The following is a 19,362-nucleotide window of genomic DNA, read 5'->3' on the forward strand; positions in this document are numbered from 1 at the left end:
ATCCTCCGCCATTTCCGCCACCTCCAACGTGACCCCACCACTCGCCACATCTTCCCATCTCCCCCCATGTCTGCCTTCCGCAAAGACCGCTCCCTCCGCAACTCCCTCGTCAATTCTTCCCTTCCCTCCCGCACCACCCCCTCCCCGGGCACTTTCTGTTGCAACCGCAAGAAATGCAACACCTGTCACTTCACCTCCCCCCTCGACTCCATTCAAGGTCCCAAGCAGTCGTTCCAGGTGCGACAAAGGTTCACCTGTATCTCCTCCAACCTCATCTACTGCATCCGCTGCTCTAGATGTCAGCTGATTTACATCGGTGAGACCAAGCGTAGGTTGGGCGATCGTTTCGCCGAACACCTCCGCTCAGTCCGCAATAACCTACCTGACCTCCCGGTGGCTCAGCACTTCAACTCCCCCTCCCATTCCCAATCCGACCTCTCTGTCCTGGGTCTCCTCCATTGCCAGAGTGAGCAACAGCGGAAATTGGAGGAACAGCACCTCATATTCCGTCTGGGGACCTTGCGTCCTTATGGCATTAACATTGAATTCTCCCAATTTGGCTAGCCCTTGCTGTCTCCTCCCCTTCCTTAACCCTCTAGCTGTCTCCTCCCCCCCTCCCATCCGCCCGCCCTCGGGCTCCTCCTCCTCCTCCCCTTTTCCTTCTTTCTTTCCCCCCCCCCCCACCCCCCATCAGTCTGAAGAAGGGTTTCGGCCCGAAACGTCGCCTATTTCCTTCGCTCCATAGATGCTGCTGCACCCGCTGAGTTTCCCCAGCAATTTTGTGTACCTTCAGGTTCCATTCTATGCTATTAACAGCAGTCACTGAATTGCCCAAAACATCAACTTTGCCTGTTCTCACAACATTACCTTTATGTCTGATATCTGACCACATTCCTCCCATTTTTTAACTATATGCTGCTCCTCGGCTGAAATCAGTTTCCACGCGTACAATGATAATTAATTATCTCACACTATCACTGTGGCTTAAACAGCCAGTTTGCTGGGCCAATATCCAATGCTGGCTGAGTAGATCATTTCTCCAAATGTCTCAGGTTGAAACTCTTCTTCAGACTCACTGCCAATCCCACCACTGCCATTGTGTTCTTATATTCTGCCCGTTTGATCATTCCAAAATTGAATCACGATCATTATCACTATGTTTGTCCTTTTAATACCAGGTCTAAACCTCTGCAATTCCTCACCTCTTCTTCTTTGTGACATTCCATAAAGCCAACCACTTTATTGGCTGTTTGCAATAAAAATATTCACTATCTCAGTGTTTTTTCATAGGTTTTGTGGTGTATTAGGATGTGATAAAAATGATACACAAATGCAAGTAGACAAGAGAGATGGGATCCTGAACAGAAAATAAAAATGCTGGCATTTAGCACCCAAGAGTCTTAACGTTTACATGCTGCTTCAATCACGTAACTGGCAACAGAGGCATATTTGACAGAAAGGGATAAGGGGTGAATATTATTACATATGACATTATGGGAAAAACCATATGGTTGTTAATCCAACTGTTTAAACATCCTAAAAAGGTACCCTTTCATGATTCTCCTTCTTTGACAAAAACTAACAGGCAAAGTATAAAAATACAGCAGGACTATCTGGCAACATGCAACTCAAAATAGAAGTTGTGAACAAGTAATTGGCTTAGAAACATAGAAAATAGGTGCAGGAGGAGGCGATTCGGCTCTTCGAGCCAGCACCGCCATTCATTGTGATCATGGCTGATCGGCCCCTATCAATAACCCGTGCCTGCCTTCTCCCCATATCCCTTGACTGCACTAGCCCCTAGAGCTCTATCTAGCTCTCTCTTAAATCCATCCAGTGATTTGGCCTCCACTGCCCTCTGTGGCAGGGAATTCCATAAATTCACAACTCTCTGGGTGAAAAAGTTTTCACCAGGCTTACTTTTTTATTTTACATAGAATATATCTTCCCTTTTAAATAATTGTGTTTCTACACTTGTATCACTGAGGACACATAACTAAGACTAAGCACATGTTCATACTGGAAAAATGAAATGGGTCATACTCACGTGGAACTGTCACACCGTAATGTTGGGAATCACAAATTAACAGTTTCCGTTTAAGCTCGTTCAGTCCAATTCCTGAAGGACCTACAAAAGGACAAAATAAAAATCTCAAATGAATAACTGCAGAAATATGAGCACATAACACACGGCGGCACCCTAACTCAAGATGCATTGCTAATTCTATGCTTACCTATCATTTGCTTTTGCATTCCAGTTTGGACAGAATACCATCATAAATACCATTATCATCTAGTTTAAAGCAATGTGATGATCAACCAATTTTAATCCATCAGCGCATACTATGTAAAATACACAAAACTATATTCTGATTTTAGAAATTAATTTATAAATCAAGATTTCCAATTTAAAAGATAATTATTTGCAGGTAATAAAGGGCTATTTTACAACAGGATTATTTATCCTCCCAAGCAATCATTTCTATTAGCAACCTGGATGTAGTAGTCCATCTTCTATCAATCGAAGTAGTAGATTGAACTAAATAATCCATAATTGCACCCAATATGTAATTTTATCTTCAACAACTCCAAAGCTAATATCTCAGTGGAAGTGCCAAGAACCTCCCCAGAGCTTCAAGGCTTCTTGGCTCTGTGCAGAGTGGCTCCATACTATTCACTAAAAGCCTGCTAGACAGTTTTATTATTCTATCACTCTTATAAATTAACCTGGTCCTAAAGGCCATTATAAAGTATCCGATAATTCCACTATTTTTGCAACTTGCCTATAATATATTAGAAAATGTTAAAACAAACAAACAAACAACATTTGAAACATGTGCTTTTTCCATGTCATATCTCCGTCCGCACTGCAGCCTAACATCATGTAATTGGCAGCCTCTTGTTTGGGACTTCTAGAAACCGCTCCAAAACCGCGGAACTTGCGGACTTTAACATCATGAGCGGGCGATCCCTTTGCCTGGGCCTTTGGTACTCCAACCTGTGGGAACTGCAGACTTTAACATCGTGAAGCATAAGGTCCCCGGTTAGGGGCGGATTTCGAAAACTCCAAACCGCAGGAGTTCGACCGGCCAAATGCGGGAGCTTAGTCCGCCCCGACGTGGGATCTCGATCGCTGGCTGCGGATGGTTCAACTCCCCCGACCATAAGAGGAAAGGAGGAAAGAAGATAAAACTTTATTGCCTTTCATCAGAGTGGGGAATGTGGAGGAGCCGCTGTGGTGGATATTTATGTCAAATTTTTATGTAGTTGCTTTTTTTGGTATGACTGTATGGCAAACCAAATTCCTCGTATGTTGCAAAACTTACTTGGCTGATGAATTACGATTATAATTATGATTATGAAATGTAGATAAAAACTATTGACCCTGCGTCTAGATGAAAGTCCTCATTGAAAATGATATATTTTCCAAAAAATTACTAATCTGTGTATTTTCAGCATCATCTGTTTTTATTTCAGGTCCCAGTACACAGGAACATACAAAAGTACAGAACTGGAAAGAGTCTGCAGCCCATCTGGCTGCTCCCAAACTAATACCCTTTAAATCCCCAATTCCCTCAAATATCCATCTAATTCTTAATTGTTTCCAAACAATCTGTTTCCACTACTTCTTTGGATTACCATACTCATTGTTCGCTAGATAAATTTGCACAAACATACAAATTCCCTCTTCTAAAACTGAGTTTTTGAGTTCTTTTTTCTGTTCCATGTTATTACCATTGAGATTCTGCTCACTATTCTTTCTAACAAAATACTGCTCTGATATATTTTGGGGGAAAGATTCCCTGAAAGCGAGTGATGTTCGCAGGTAACCCCATGTTTCTTTTTTTTTTGCACAGGATTGGCCACCTGCAGACAATAAAAGATTATCTAAATACTGGTTGTACAAGTGTCTGCAAATTATACATTAACTAACATCTAACACCATTATCACTGTTGGTCATGGAGAGGGAATTCCTTAAAATTCAAAGCAGACAACTGACTTTAGTCAAGGACAAAAGTTGTAAGGAAGAAATTATCTTACGAGAGATGGCTGGCCAATTGTAGACCAAAGCAACGTCATTTCATGAATCCTAAATGGATGTGAGAACACTTTATTTTTGCCACAATATAAATGTAGAACTACTTGCATCTTTCACCTTGAGGAAAGTTAATGTTCAAAGTTCCAAATGTTTTATCGACCACATCATTAAGTAGTTTCATAAATAACAGCTCATCTAATACTGGCAAACTCCAATTCTGGAGAAAATAAATTGTGCTTAAATTATGAAGTTTCTGAGGGAGCTTTATTCTTAGACTGCTGCATCTCTGAAAAAAATAAACTGTTGTAAAGCAGAAGAAGTCAACTTCTATTAATAAACAAGTGACCATTCCGCTTACAATTGGAATTAGTTCTACCGTTCCAATACCAGTACACAAGGAAGACCAAATTTCATACATTCTCTCCTTTCCAGTAGGCGAATCTTGCTAAGGATATGTATGTAAAAATGTAAGTAAAAGGAATATGGAACATTTATCTAAAACATACTTTATTTTTAAGGCTTTAACTTTTCGTTTCAGAATTTTGTGCCTTTTAAGAATTGCTATTTAGTTTAGTTTAGAGATACAGCATGGAAACAGGCCCTTTGACCCACTGAGTGCGCGCCGACCAACGACACCTGCACACTAGTCGTATGTTATCCCAGTTTAACATCCTAAGCACTAGGGTCAATTTTACAGAAGCCAATTAACTTACAAACCAGCACATCTTTGTAATGTAGGAGAAAACCGGAGCACCCGGAGAAAACCACGCAGTCGTAGGGAGAATGTACAAACTCCATGCAGACAGCATCTGTAGTCAGGATCAAAATGGATCTCTGGCCCTGTACAGCAATAACTCTATCGCTGCGCACTGTACCTTAATTTCAACTTCTTTCCAATTCTAGCATACTATTCACATTTTCATAATTCTTAAACAAAATGCCAAACTTATCATTAAACTCACAGTTACGGTTACTTAAGGTATACATGGGCTGTAACCTTCAACTTTCTCAATTTGCTGGTGACTACCTTCTCTGATATTTCTATCTGAAAAGTAAAAAACTGTAGATATTGAAAATCTGAAATAAAACAGGAAATGCAGAAAACACTCAGCAGGTCAGGGGGTGCCTGTGGAGAGAGATGCGGTTAACATTTCAGGCCGACAGTCTTGCATCAAAACTAAGAAAACTTAAAACTTGAACAAATTACTCAGAAGATGTTTAGATGGATGGAACAAAGGAAAGGTACATCATAGGTTAGAGTCCAAGTACAACTACATCATAGAAAATGTCCTAGTGCCACTTGGCCACCCTGAAACATTCTCTGTCCATAAGTGCTGCCTGATCTATTGAGTATTTCCAGCATTTTTATTTTTTGTACTACTTTCTTCATTTGCCACAATAAACCTATGCACAGAGAATGGAGTTGGTATTTATTACCTCCTAATTCCTTCCACGATCTCTTAGGACTTTCATTTAAATATCTTTAGATATGCATTGTTCAAAACAATTGTCATTAAACTGTGCCGATCAGTTCTTTACTCTCAGTGATCTTTGTTTGATTTTCATTTTGTCAAATACACACCAGCCGTAGTTTCATTTTGTAGGAACTTTTATTTCCCTTTCAACCCACATTTCCTTGTTAGCTGCAAAGATGCCATTAAGGAGAAGTTAGATAAATACAATGGGGAACGGAGCAGACAAGGGAGAAAAGTTACCGATCAAGGTGAAAAGAGGTGGGAGGCTCACATACTGCATAAACATTGCCCGAATAGCCCATTTCTATGCTACATGTTCATTATAATCCTAATGACTTGACCAAACTTCCTCCAAATAGAATACAACTGTTCTATATTCTTGCTGTAGTGCAGCTTAACATGATTCATTTTGCTTCTGTGCTTTTCCTCTCCAACGGTGCTGTCCAGTCCAATTTCCTTAGCTCACCCTTCATAATCTGCCATTCCAATGTTGAATGCATCTATTGTACTTGCACTTACTTGTCATCATCATAAATACTACCATATTGTAGTTACTGGTGCCAAGATGCAATCTGTTCTACCGTCGCATTACCTAGTATCATGTACCTCTAGGTTGAATAGGTTCCTTGACCATGTAATAAATCCAACATTATGCTAAGGTGCAAGACTCAGACAAACATTTTACAGATTTCTCTTTGTCACCAGTAAAATCAAAATCACTCAGAACTACATCCATTCTTACATACATTACTCTAATCTGATTACAGTTTTCTATCGAACCCTTTCACATTACCGCAATATATCTAGCAGATGTTTTTACATAGAAACATAGAAAATAGGTGCAGGAGTAGGTTATTCGGCACTTCGAGCCTGCACCGCCATTCAATATGATCATGGCTGATCATCCAACTCAGTATCCTGTACCTGCCTTCTCTCCATACCCCCTGATCCCTTTAGCCACAAGGGCCACATCTAACTCCCTCTTAAATATAGCCAATGAACTGGCCTCAACTACCTTCTGTGGCAGAGAATTCCAGAGATTCACCACTCTCTGTGTGAAAAATGTTTAGCTACTTATTTTCTCTCAAGTACCTCAATCCTATCCAAAGGGTTTCCATTTTATCCATACATGAATCATACAAGTCTAACTCCGTACACGACAGTTTGCTGTCATATAAAAGACAACATTCTTACATGGCTTCCTTTTGTTGCATATCCAGCGAATTCATTGAACAATGGTATTTGCTAATCTAGACTTCAAACAATGGAAAAATGGCACTTTAAAATTCATGTACACAATTTCCTCTGAATATTCTTGATATTCTTGCAACAGATGGCACAATGGGCTAAGTATTCGGCTGGCAACCGGAAGGTAGCTGGTTCGAATCCCGCTTGGAGTGCATACTGTCGTTGTGTCCTTGGGCAAGACACTTCACCCACCTTTGCCTGTGTGTGTCCTTGGGCAAGACACTTCACCCACCTTTGCCTGTGTGTGTGGATGTAATTATGTGAAGCACTTTGGGGTCAATGCAAGTTGACTAAAAATGTGCTATATAAATAAAGACATTTAATTTAATTTATAGAGGGGGATACAATTATAACTTTCAAAACATGTGGACAAATATATGAATAGGAAAGGTTTTATGGGATATGGCCAAATGGGACCAGCCTGTAATGCCAACTTGCCCTCAAGGATAAGACAGGTCTGTTGCAATGTTGTGGAGCTCTATGACTCCATCTCAGCCTTCTTAATGACTAAAAAACAAACTGCTAGAGGAATGTGGCAGATCATGCAGTAACTATGAAGGGAAATGGACAGTCGATATTTTGGGTTGACACCCTTTCTCATGACTGAGAGGGTGGAACCAGGAAAGAGGTGAAGCAAGAGCGGAGACAAGAGCTGGCATGCTTGGGTTGATCCAAGTGAGATGGAGTGGACTGGTGGATGGAGACAGATGGGGGGTAGGGGGGAGGTAACCAGAGGCTACAAGCGATGGAATCTGATGGGAAAGCAAAGTGGAATATGGGACCAAACAAGGGAGGTGGGGTGGACAGATGGAGAAAGTGGAGGGAGGGAACCCAATGAGAGGACTGTGGGGGTAATGGGCAAATATAGTGGGTGGGGAAGAAGCAGGATGAGAGGGGGTATGTGCGGTGGGAAGCAAGGGTTTGTGTGGGAGGGTCTGGGTGGATTGACGGACTAAGGGAAAGTAGGTTACCTGAAATGAGAGAATTTAATGTTCCTGCCATCAGGACGAGGAATATGAGGGGCTATTCTCTAGTTTGTTCCAGATTTCAGCTTCTGCAATCTGTTACATCTCCTTAGTGATTATGTGACATAGACAACATTGGTTACAAAATCTCTCCTGCCAGTGGTACACTCAAATCATACAGCGTCTTGATGAGGAAATACACTGACAATCTGTCATTCGAGCAAAATTCTGATACTCCATATCTCCTACTATTAAAAGTAAAGTTAGAAAGATCTGGGGATTAGGTAACACAAATCACAAATGTTGGGCAACCAAATAGCACAAATCAAGCAGAAATGGGCTGCTTAAACTTGGAGCAAAATGGTAATATGAAATGGATGTGTCACACATGAAATATTGTGTGTAGTTTTGGGTATTTCAATTGCTTTGAAATTGCACAATCGTATATAACCATATAACAATTACAGCACGGAAACAGGCCATCTCGGCCCTACAAGTCCGTGCCGAACAATTATTTTCCCTTAGTCCCACCTTCCTGCACTCATACCATAACCCTCCATTCCCTTCTCATTCATATGCCTATCCAATTTATTTTTAAATGATACCATCGAACCTGCCTCAACCACTTCCACTGGAAGCTCATTCCACACCGCTACCACTCTCTGAGTAAAGAAGTTCCCCCTCATGTTGCCCCTAAACTTCTGTCCCTTAATTCTGAAGTCATGTATTCTTGTTTGAATCTTCCCTATTCTCAAAGGGAAAAGCTTGATCACATCAACTCTGTCTATCCCTCTCATCATTTTAAAGACCTCTATCAAGTCCCCCCTTAACCTTCTGCGCTCCAGAGAATAAAGACTTAACTTATTCAACCTTTCTCTGTAACTTAGTTGTTGAAACCCAGGCAACATTCTAGTATATTATAGCTTAATGGTTTTCTTGCTGATATTCAATTATATTTCAGTGGAGATGCTGCCCTGTTGCTTTAAAAAAATCTATGTTTCTATGTTTCTAATGTCTCTCAGAATATAGCACATCATTGTTTCAAAAGAAAGCATATTAAACACTTGGCAGCAAGGATTTTAAGGTATGAATCAAACTAGGGAACCCAACTGGTCAGTAAGAGTGGAACACAATTTTTTCCACAAAAGTGCAATCTTAATGCAATTGAAATGCATTTCCCTCAGATTACTGTTATCTCATAGGAAATACACAATGCAGAAGTAACTCAGCGGGTCAGGCAGCATCCCTGTAGAACATAGATAGGTGATGTTTCGGGTCGGGCTGTCGGACTCCTGAAGAAGGGCCCCGACCCAAAATGTGTCCTATCCATGTTCTCTAGAGTTGCTGCCTAAGTTACTCCAGCATTTTGTGTCTTCCTTTGGTAAACCAGCATCTGCAGTTCCTTGTTTCTACTGTTATTTCCAGCTACATATCCTTCATTGAAGTGTAAATGCAAGAGGTTAAGGTCCATTTTTTCGTCTCCACAGACAGCATTGGCTCTCTCAAAACACAAAAGACTGCTTCTCCAGTAGTCCAAACCCAACTGCTGTAAAATGCTCCATATAATGCTTGGATAATAAAGGAAAGTACTGAAATGAAATTTAATTGTCAGTGTAAACTACTTGAATTTAACACTCTAATGAGAAACTTAGGACTATGTAAATGTAACTGACAATACCGTTGTAGAATGGTTTAAGAATTTAAATATTTTTTGGTAAAAATAAATAAGTTATTCTGGACAGCATCCCTTCATTTATCAGTATTCTTGCATCATCTTGAGACAATTGTGTCAAGACTTCGCAAAGTGCTGATTAGATTTAAAGCTAATCCCTATGTCACAGGGAATGGAGTAAAGCATTGGTTCCCAACCTTTTTTAGCTCATGGCCCCCTTGGGATCTTTTAATTTTTTTGTGCCCCCCCCCCCTGACATTAGTAGCGGAAAAAAAGTACTTCAATATTATAATACCTTCCATAAAAATATCAGTGTCTATTAATTGCACATATATTCTCTTTTATTCTATTCCACAAACATAAAAAATATTTAAACTACATAGATTTAAATTTATTAGAACTGAAATGTAGGAGGCAACAGGGTGGTAGCTCTGTGGACCCCTTCATTGAACCTGTGGCCCTCTAAATCCCAACATTTTTCTGTGGCCCCCCTGAAATTTGCCATGGCCTCAGGTTGGGAATCACTGGAGTAAAGAATGGAAGGAGGGGAAATTAGGTATTGGGAGTCGCTGATACCAAAGATGGACTTCAAAGAAACAATATATTTTATTCACTACCCAAACATTTTCACGTAACTGTTTCATACTCCAGTTTGGACTACAAAGCCTTCAATGGGCTTGCACCCACCTACATTAAAAGTCTTCTCACCCACTACACCACCTCCAGGTCCCTCAGATAGGCTGACTTGGGGTTGCTGAATGTCCCGCCGTCTAGGCATAAGCTCAGGGGCGACCGCGTCTTTGCGGTTGCAGCTCCTAGACCGTGGAACAGCATCCCCCTCCCCATCAGAACTGCCCCCTCCATCGACTCCTTTAACTCTAGACTAAAAACCTATCTGTACTCCCAAGCCTTTCCTGACGTCCTCTGAGCGAGGGCTATTTGTATCTATGTATGTAGTTTGCTTGTGTATACTATTCTTATAACAAATGTAAAGCACTTTGGTCAACGAGAGTTGTTTTTTAAATGTGCTGTATAAATAAATGTGACTTGACTTGATACTAAGTATTGGCCGAGGAAATAAAACAATGTACTATGACTGTATTAAAACATAAGTGTACAATATGCTGGGTGATTTATGCAGATGTGAGGGTCGTGAAAATGTTGCTGTAATCTTAAGCCAAAAACAAAATGCTGGCGGAACTCAGATAGCATCTGTGGAGGGAAATGGACAGACCACTTTTTGGGTCGGGAACCATCTTCAGACATTGACAGTCCCTTTGCTCTGAAGATGCTGCTTGACCTGCTGAGTTCTTCCAGCAGTTTGTTTATGACATGGTGAAAGATGCGAAATACAATGCTTTTGGGATTGTAGGACTGCAGATTAGAAAGCAAAGGGGAAGGCAGAACCTTTTTGTAAAAAAATCATTTAACTTAATACTTTTAATTACTTGTGTGTTTTCATTAGTTTATTTTACAAAGTAATCTATTGTTTTCAATTATTTACTTTTATAGTTATAGAATATCAGAATTTTTTTTTTAAATTGTCTTTACTGCCAGCAAAGCTTTCACGCACTTCCTCAGTGAATGGTGTTATCAGGAAACTGGAGTGCTTCAGGTCAGTAAGGCAGTCCCTCTGCATTGAGACCAGGAAGCACCGGTTTGGTGACGCTGCTGGTATCAGTTCCATATGGAGGAACATGGCCAAAAAATCAGATGCAAGGAGCTTGTTGTCTTTGGCAGAATTTAGTTTCTTTTTATCTTTACCACAAACAAAATTTCAGGAAAGATCTTTTCCATCCAAGTTTCTACACTTCCTCTTGCTAGCTTGTGCTGCCTGACTGGAGTGTATGACTTCCTTCAAAGATGTCAGAATGAATTTCATCAATCATTTCTTGTCCTTTTTATGAACTTCTCGATTAAATTGTGTCCCGTTTTACTTTAAAGCCACTGCAATAATTATATATGTTATACATATTCAGAACTGTGATGCTCTGATCATCTTGTCAAATTGAGTTAAAAATGTAAATGGATTACATTTGGTTTAATTGTAAAGCATTAATAATAATGCAATAGAATTTTCATAGTTCTCTCAAGGCCATCTTGGAAATCCAATTCATAACAGGTACCGATTTCCTCCAAATGTTGACGCTTAATTTTTTAAAGTCCACAATAGTTTAATATTCCCATTTCAGGAGCGAGAAGAAATCTGGTGAACTCCGTCTTCAATGGCAATGAGTATCATAGGACTATTTCCCCCTAATTATTGTACTGGTTGTAGTTCATTTTGGCATGTTTCTGGATGACTTTACAAGCACAGGCTTTAACTATGAGTCACTTGTGGGTGGTTAACTTATAGTGAAGCCAAACAAGGGGACCAATTTGTTTATTTTAAACTTCATTTAACCTATTCCTCGCAGCCTAATATTATAAATCAAATTTATAACTTATCAAAACGCTTCTAAATGATTAACTGAATGCACATGCTATTGCACACAGCAGTATTACAACTCTGGAGATTAATTAGAACATTTCTAGCATATTAGTGGATAATTATTTAAACATGTTAGATTAAAGTTGCATTGTAATATTTTGTAGCCAAGTACATTTTCAATATAGTACTACTGGGAACAGGGAATACTATGGTGTGACATGGAATCCAATTTATGATTACAACGTATATAATGTGCATTGCACATTACACAATAACCTTGTTATCTATGTATTATTACTTATGTTCTCACAAGGGGATGACATTTCGGAATGGGGGGTTGATTAACCTTAAAAACCACATACAGTAAAACAATAATCCTCTATATGATCGTTTAGAAATCCCAACAGTTTGGTACCTGGCTCAGCGGGTGATAACTCTTGATATACGAACTCACGGTGCGACCTGACCCAAGACCTAACAAGAGTTTGACACCTGGGAACCTCCTGCGATAACAGTACGGCATTCGTGGACCACCGAGGACCTCCGTGGCGCTATCGTGTAACTTTGTAAGGTCGGGAGAAAATTCAAACATTTTTGAATTTCTCCAAGAGTGACTTGAGCACTTTTTGGTGAGCGTTGCAACATTGTATGAAGCAGATGCCAGTGCGATACCCGTGCGATATCCGTAATGACTCTTGCGGGTACCGTGGGAACTCCTGCGAACGGTAAACCCGGAAGCTTGACAGAGGGGACATAAGGTGAGTAATAGGTATTAAAGGGGGCTTTGGGTGTGGAGGAAGGGAAGGGGGGGGGGGGTGCTCGGGGTGATTACAATGCTCTCTGGGGTGCGGGAAGAAGGGTCTCGAAAAGCAACTCGCCGCTTTGCTCTTAAGACAAATTGCTTCGATTTGAATCTCCCCGCAGTACAAGGAAGTAGAGGCAAGGTTGCGCCGTGTGTTGGAAGGAACTGCAGATGCTGCTTTAACCCGAAGATAGACACACAAAAAAACTGGAGCACTTCATCGGGTCAAGCAGCATCTCTGGAGAGAATGAATAGGTGACGTTTCGGGTTGGGAGACCCTTCTTCAGACCAGAAACTCTCGAGCCGAAACGTCACCTATTCATTCTCTCCAGAGATGCTGCTTGACCCGATGAAGTGCTCCAGTTTTTTGTGTGTCTATCTTCGGGTTAAAGCAGCATCTGCAGTTCCTTCCAACACACGGCGCAACCTTGCCTCTACTTCCTTGTACTGCGGGGAGATTCAAATCGAAGCAATTTGTCTTAAGAGCAAAGCGGCGAGTTGCTTTTCGAGACCCTTCTTCCCGCACCCCAGAGAGCATTGTAATCACCCCCCCCCCTTCCCTTCCTCCACACCCAAAGCCCCCTTTAATACCTATTACTCACCTTATGTCCCCTCTGTCAAGCTTCCGGGTTTACCGTTCGCAGGAGTTCCCACGGTACCCGCAAGAGTCATTACGGATATCGCACGGGTATCGCACTGGCATCTGCTTCATACAATGTTGCAACGCTCACCAAAAAGTGCTCAAGTCACTCTTGGAGAAATTCAAAAATGTTTGAATTTTCTCCCGACCTTACAAAGTTACACGATAGCGCCACGGAGGTCCTCGGTGGTCCACGAATGCCGTACTGTTATCGCAGGAGGTTCCCAGATGTCAAACTCTTGTTAGGTCTTGGGTCAGGTCGCACCGTGAGAAAGCCCTTTTACAGGGTTTCCTTTATTGTCATTCAGACCGAAGTCTGAACGAAATTTCGTGCCTGCAGTCATACATACATACAATACAATAAAAAAACAACAATAAACACATATTAACATCCACCACAGTGAGTCCACATAGCACCTTCTCACTGTGATGGAGGCAAAAGTCTTAGGGCTGCAGTCTCTTCCCTCCTCTGCTCTCTCTGCGCTGAGGCGATACCCCACCGGGCGATGTTGCAAACAGTCCCGCGGCTTAAACACCGCGGCCCGGGGTGGTCGAAGCTGCCGTCCACCAGTCCTGCTGACACAGCCGCTGGCCCGCGGCCGAACCCCGGACTCAGGTCACCGCCGCCAGAACGCCATCCCAGCCACCGGAGCACCGTTCCAGCCCCGAGCCGGATCGCCCTCACATGAGTGCCGTTACTGTCTCAGCCTCGCGCCAGGCCGCCCCGACATGGGCGCCGCTCCTCCATCGGGCTGGGCCGGGCAGCCCCGACATGGGCGCCGCTCCTCCCTTGGGCCGGGCAGCCCCGACATGGGCGCCGCTCCTCCCTTGGGCCGGGCAGCCCCGACATGGGCGCCGCTCCTCCCTCGGGCTGGGAGCGCCGCACCTCCCCGAGCTCGGCCACTCCGATGGGAGCACCGTTCCTTCCTCGGACCAGGCCGCCCCCTGGGAGCGTCACAGCCCCTCACGGAAGCCCTGTTCCAGCCCCGAGCCGGGCCGTCCTCACGAGAGCGAGCCCAGGGTGAGTCCTGGCGGGCTCTGCCTCCTGAGCCTGGAGGTCGCCAGCTCCGCCATTAGGCCTCAGCGCAGACGGAGGCAGAGAAGGGGAATACGACAAAAAGTCGCATTCCCCCGCAGGGAGAGACAGCAAGCCCCGTTTCAACCCCCCCCCCAAACACAAACTAAAAAAACCAAAACTAGACTAGCCAAAACGAAATAAACAACACAAAAAAAGCAAAAACAAACGGACTGCAGGTGAGCCGCTGCTACCAGGGCAGCGCCGCCACTTCCAAGTATATCACCAGACCTGGGTACAAGTGGCATGTATCATCATCATCGTCTCCCCTGCTCATTTGAAGCTCACCATGATCCCTTTTACCAAGTTTTCTTTAAACTAATCATGGCACAACTCTGCATTTGTGAACTCAACATGCCCCATTCCCGCACTCCCTTTACACTCCCTAGTCTCCTTCCCCATGCGAGGAAAGGATGTGCAGGAAACACACCAGGACCCCGATTTCTGCATTTGCTTTAAACTCACCAGGGCCCCATTTCCTACACACTCTGTAATCTCATTAGAACCCTGTTTCCTGCATTCACTTTGTGCTCGCCTAGGCCATATTTCCTGCGCTCCCTTCAAACTCAACTGGTTCACTGAAAAAAACATTATGCTGCTGTGTAATATTTTTAAAAAAGTAATTAAAAGTGGGTTGGAGTATTACAGTCATGAAAATCTGTCAATTTGGCAGCACCAGAGCCCTGACGATACTGAATTATCAGAGTTTTTGTATGATGCAAAAGAAAAGTAATGTGTTTTTGTGCTTGGATCTTTGAGGGTGTTTGTTTTGTGGCTTTTTTAATTTTATTTTAATTTTACTTTAAGTACTTCAGTCTTACAACTCTGCCTGACCACGAGACTTTGCAGAATTTTCAATTTTTACTTCACATTTCCTACATCTGCAACAAAAAAAAAACAATCTGCTGGAGGAACTCAGTCGGTCAGGCAGCATCTATAGAGGGAAATCGACAGTTGGCATTTCAGTTTGAGTCCATTCCTCTGGATAGTTTTTTTAATTTCTAAGTTCTTTGCTACTTTTTCCAATTGCTTATGTCATATGCCTCTAAACCAGGTAAAACTAGGGAACATAGTTTGGCCTGCTATCAAAGATTATTTTTCCTATTTGTGTGCAAGCAAGATTTTTTTCTGATTTTCTGTTGAAAAACCTATATTTATCCACATTAAATTCCGTTTGTCACTACTGAGCCCACACACATGAAACATAAACAGAAAGGTCATTGATTAAAACATTTTGGTTGTAGTTAACCTTAGGATACTGAAGAGGTACTTTGTGTGTTTGACAGTAACGCTAATTCAAGGGGACAGATTTTGTGAATACAGGTTATGCCCAAGCCAATGGACGCCTGACTTATAGGCCTATCATACGACCGAGCTTTTGGGAGACTGATGGGACTGATTTGATGGCTGCTATGAGGCCACAGGTGACTGCTCTTCATGCTCGCTGGAGTTCTGCCACGTCAAACCCAAGAAGAACACATTCCAGTTAACAAGTTGATGTCTATTTTGTAAATCCTATCCAGAGACACCCTATCTGGGCCAGCAGCCGCATTCTATTTTGGACTCTCAACAGCACTTAAAATCAGGTCTGCAGCAAAATCTTTTTACAAGAATATCATTATTAGACCATGACTGACACAAGCTAAATTAAAGCACTTTACAGAATGTCTATTCCTACGGGGCTACCCACCTCTGCAGGCACAGCCTGCCATGTGGGAAGTTTTTTGACAGCCACAATCCCTACTCATGAACTGTTTGTATTATGAATAGTTCTCAAGAGCAAACCCTGCCATAAACTTGGGAGACATGCCATGACTTGCTGTCAGTGGTGAGTCATCTATTCTTCCACTTGCCCTATGTGCGAGATCTGCCTTTGGATCCTAAATGGTGAAATTGTATGAACGCGTAATTTAAAGCATGCCATTTCCAAGATCTCTCCGTCAAATCTACCCTCTGTCTCAGTATGCTGTGATTTACAGACATGATCATATTGAATTGACTTTATGAATTCTGGCTTAAGAACAGCAAAAGTGCTGGTTTCTGAGTACAAAGCCACTTTTCATCCCACTCTAACTCCTTTAACAAACGTTCTACACCTCAGTTACTAAATCCACTATTCGGAATCCTCAGGGCTTTGGATTTAAGTAACAATGAGCCAGAAAGTCTAACCCACTAACCAGCGGTATGAAAAACCTTGCCTTTAATTCAGGTCAGAAGGTGAATGCACTAGTTTAGTCTGCTTCAGTATGTACCTCAACTACCTCCTCTGGCAGCTCATTCCATATACCCACCAGCCTCCGAGTGAAAAAGTTGCCCCTCAGGTTCCTATTAAATCTTTCCCCATCTCACCTTAAACATTGTTCTCTGTATTTTATTCCCCTACTATGGGTAAAAGACTCTGCATCTACCCTATCAATTTCCCTCATGATTTTATATTCCTCTATAAGATAATCTCTTAGCCTCCTGTGCTCCAAGGAATAAAGTCCCAGCTTGCTCAATCTCTCCCTACAGCTCATGCCCTTGAGTCCTGGCAACATCCTCATAATTCCACACTGCATTCTTTTCAGCTTGATGACATCCTTCCAAGACCAGAATGACCAAAACGGAACACAATCCTCCAAATGCAGCCTCAACAATGTCTTGCACAATTGTAGAATAATGTCCCAACTTCTAAACTCAGTATGTGTAGGAAGGAATTGCAGATGCTGGTTTAAAATGAAGATCAGACACAAAATGTTGGAGCATCTCTGGAGAGAAGGAATGGGCGATGTCTCGGGTCGACCGTGTCTACCTGTGCCAGTAATTTCAGGGAACTAAGTATCTGCACTTCGAGATCCCTCTGCTCTGCAACACTACGCAGGGTCCTACTATTCACTGTGAAGGTCCTGCCCTGGTTTGATTCCCCACAATGTAACACTTTGCAAGGAAATCCCCCACCCTTTGCACTGGTGGGCAATTTCTACCGGTAATGTTTCTGTTTCCACCTATAATTTTTGAATGTCAAGAACTGAGTGAGATCTAGGGAGCAACAATCTCAGGGATGTCTGGGTTGGAGTGGTTAATTGCAAGAGTAAAAGGCAAGGTAGGTGAACGTAAGGAAGCATATATGATGAGAGAAATTGAGGCTCTGGTCAAGTATAAGTAGGGGGCATGATTTATTCACAACTAATCATCCACAAGATTTGCATTGAGTGGCATTATTTTTCATTAATAGCGGTATGTCAATTAAACTAACTGGATTAACTGGCCTTTTTATCCATCAAGAAATCTTATCCACACAAAATAGTTACAATTTGGACATGAAGTATTTGACGGTATAGTTGAAGTAGATGCGGCTAGATATATGCAGAAACATGACTTAAATTCCCCAATAAAACAACTTGGTTCATACAAATGTTCTTAAAACAGGAAAACTGTTCACAGGGAATTATCAGACAAAAGTTTTGATATCATAGAAGTGAAATTAGGACAATGCTTGGTTTTAAACAACATCAACAGGGTGAGAGGGATAGAGAGACGGAGATCATACGAGGAGGAGAATAAGCCAACAGGCCCCTCAAGCCTGCCGCACCATTCAACGTGATCATGGCCGATCTTTTATCCATCAGTTCTCCATAACTCAAAGGTTCAAAGGTTCTTTATTCGTCACATACACCAATTGGTGTAGTGAAATGTGTATTGCCATTGCAGCATAAAAAAGAAAACAACATAACAATAATAAAGACATTTAACACAAAAAACATCCCCCCACAATGGTTCCCATTGTGAGGGAAGGCACAAAGTCCAGTCCCCATCCCCATGTCCACCCATATTCGGGCCTATTGAGGCTTCCGCAGTCGCCTTTACGGAGGCCCGATGTTCCAGGTCGTTCTCGCCGGGTGATGGTGTTCCGAAGCCAACAGGCCGCGCTGGATGGAGCTCCACCACTGGCGATTCTGGCGAGAGATCCTAGGATCCCGATGTCAAAGTCAGCGCCGCCGCCCGCAGCTGGCCGCTCCACAGTCCCGCAGATCCGTGATGTTCATCGGCGGTCTTCAGCTCACCGGAGTTCCAGCGCGGCGACCCGGGCAAGGCATCGCCCGCTCCGCTCAGCGATAGCGCTCCAGCGCTGCGCCGCCGCCGAAGCTGAGGTTCTGGGCGGTCCCCTCAGGAAACGCCGCTCCAGGCTCGCCGGTAGGCCGCGAGGACGGGTCGAAGGTGCAGCCCGGAGAAAGGCTGCGTCTCCGACCAGGTAAGGACCCTGAAAAGTAGTTTCCCCCTTCCCCCCCCACATAAAAAAGACTAGAACTCCGAAAAACAAAAACTCAACTAACTAAAAATAAAAAGAGATAAAAAAACGGACAGCTGCAGGCTGGGCAGCCATACCTGTACAGGACGGCGCCCTCTTAATTCCTCAAGAGTTCCCCAGAACCTTTAATACCTCAAGAGACTGGGAAGATGATAAGACTAATCATTGGAGAAGTGCTAATTAAAATTAGAAGGCTCAACAGTCAGAATTTTGGGAGAACAAAGGGTTAGAAGAGAGTATGGAGGGAGGGAATGGTGATTCTATGGATAGATTGGAAAACACTGGAAAAGTTGCTGAAATGAAGATGATATTGGTCACTGAACAGCAGGTACGCAGTAAGAACAGGTCAAGGTAACAAATCTTTAGATGCCCATTGTTTATGTAAGACAGATCAGGAGTAGACTGAAACGGACAAGTAGAGAAAACAAAGGCACGGCTGAACAAAGTTACTGCAACAGAGAAACATAGAAAATAGGTGCAGGAGTAGGCCATTCGGCCCTTCGAGCCTGCACCGCCATTCAATATGATCATTGCTGATCATCCAACTCAGTATCCTGTACCTGCCTTCTCTCCATACCCCCTGATCCCTTTAGCCACAAGGGCCACATCTAACTCCCTCTTAAATATAGCCAATTAACTGGCCTCAACTACCTTCTGTGGCAGAGAATTCCAGAGATTCACAACACTCTGTGTGTACTGAGGTGTACATAGCCTTAGTGATGGCAC

The 19,362-nt window shown here is 42.8% G+C and overlaps 1 protein-coding gene across 6 annotated transcripts in view; it reads right to left on the reverse strand.

Annotated features, from left to right (window-relative positions):
- The window catches only part of mpp7 (membrane palmitoylated protein 7), a 424,513-nt gene that overhangs the window by 36,150 nt on the left and 369,001 nt on the right, over positions 1-19,362 (reverse strand). For all 6 annotated transcript variants that reach the window (XM_033016205.1, XM_033016225.1, XM_033016218.1 and 3 more), the window contains one exon: positions 2,048-2,128. In XM_033016205.1, the coding sequence (XP_032872096.1) occupies positions 2,048-2,128 (81 nt within the window). The remainder of the gene's footprint in view (positions 1-2,047; positions 2,129-19,362) is intronic.

Source organism: Amblyraja radiata, chromosome 2 (genome assembly GCF_010909765.2).
Source record: "Amblyraja radiata isolate CabotCenter1 chromosome 2, sAmbRad1.1.pri, whole genome shotgun sequence".
In the NCBI taxonomy this organism is placed as follows: Eukaryota; Metazoa; Chordata; class Chondrichthyes; order Rajiformes; family Rajidae; genus Amblyraja; species Amblyraja radiata.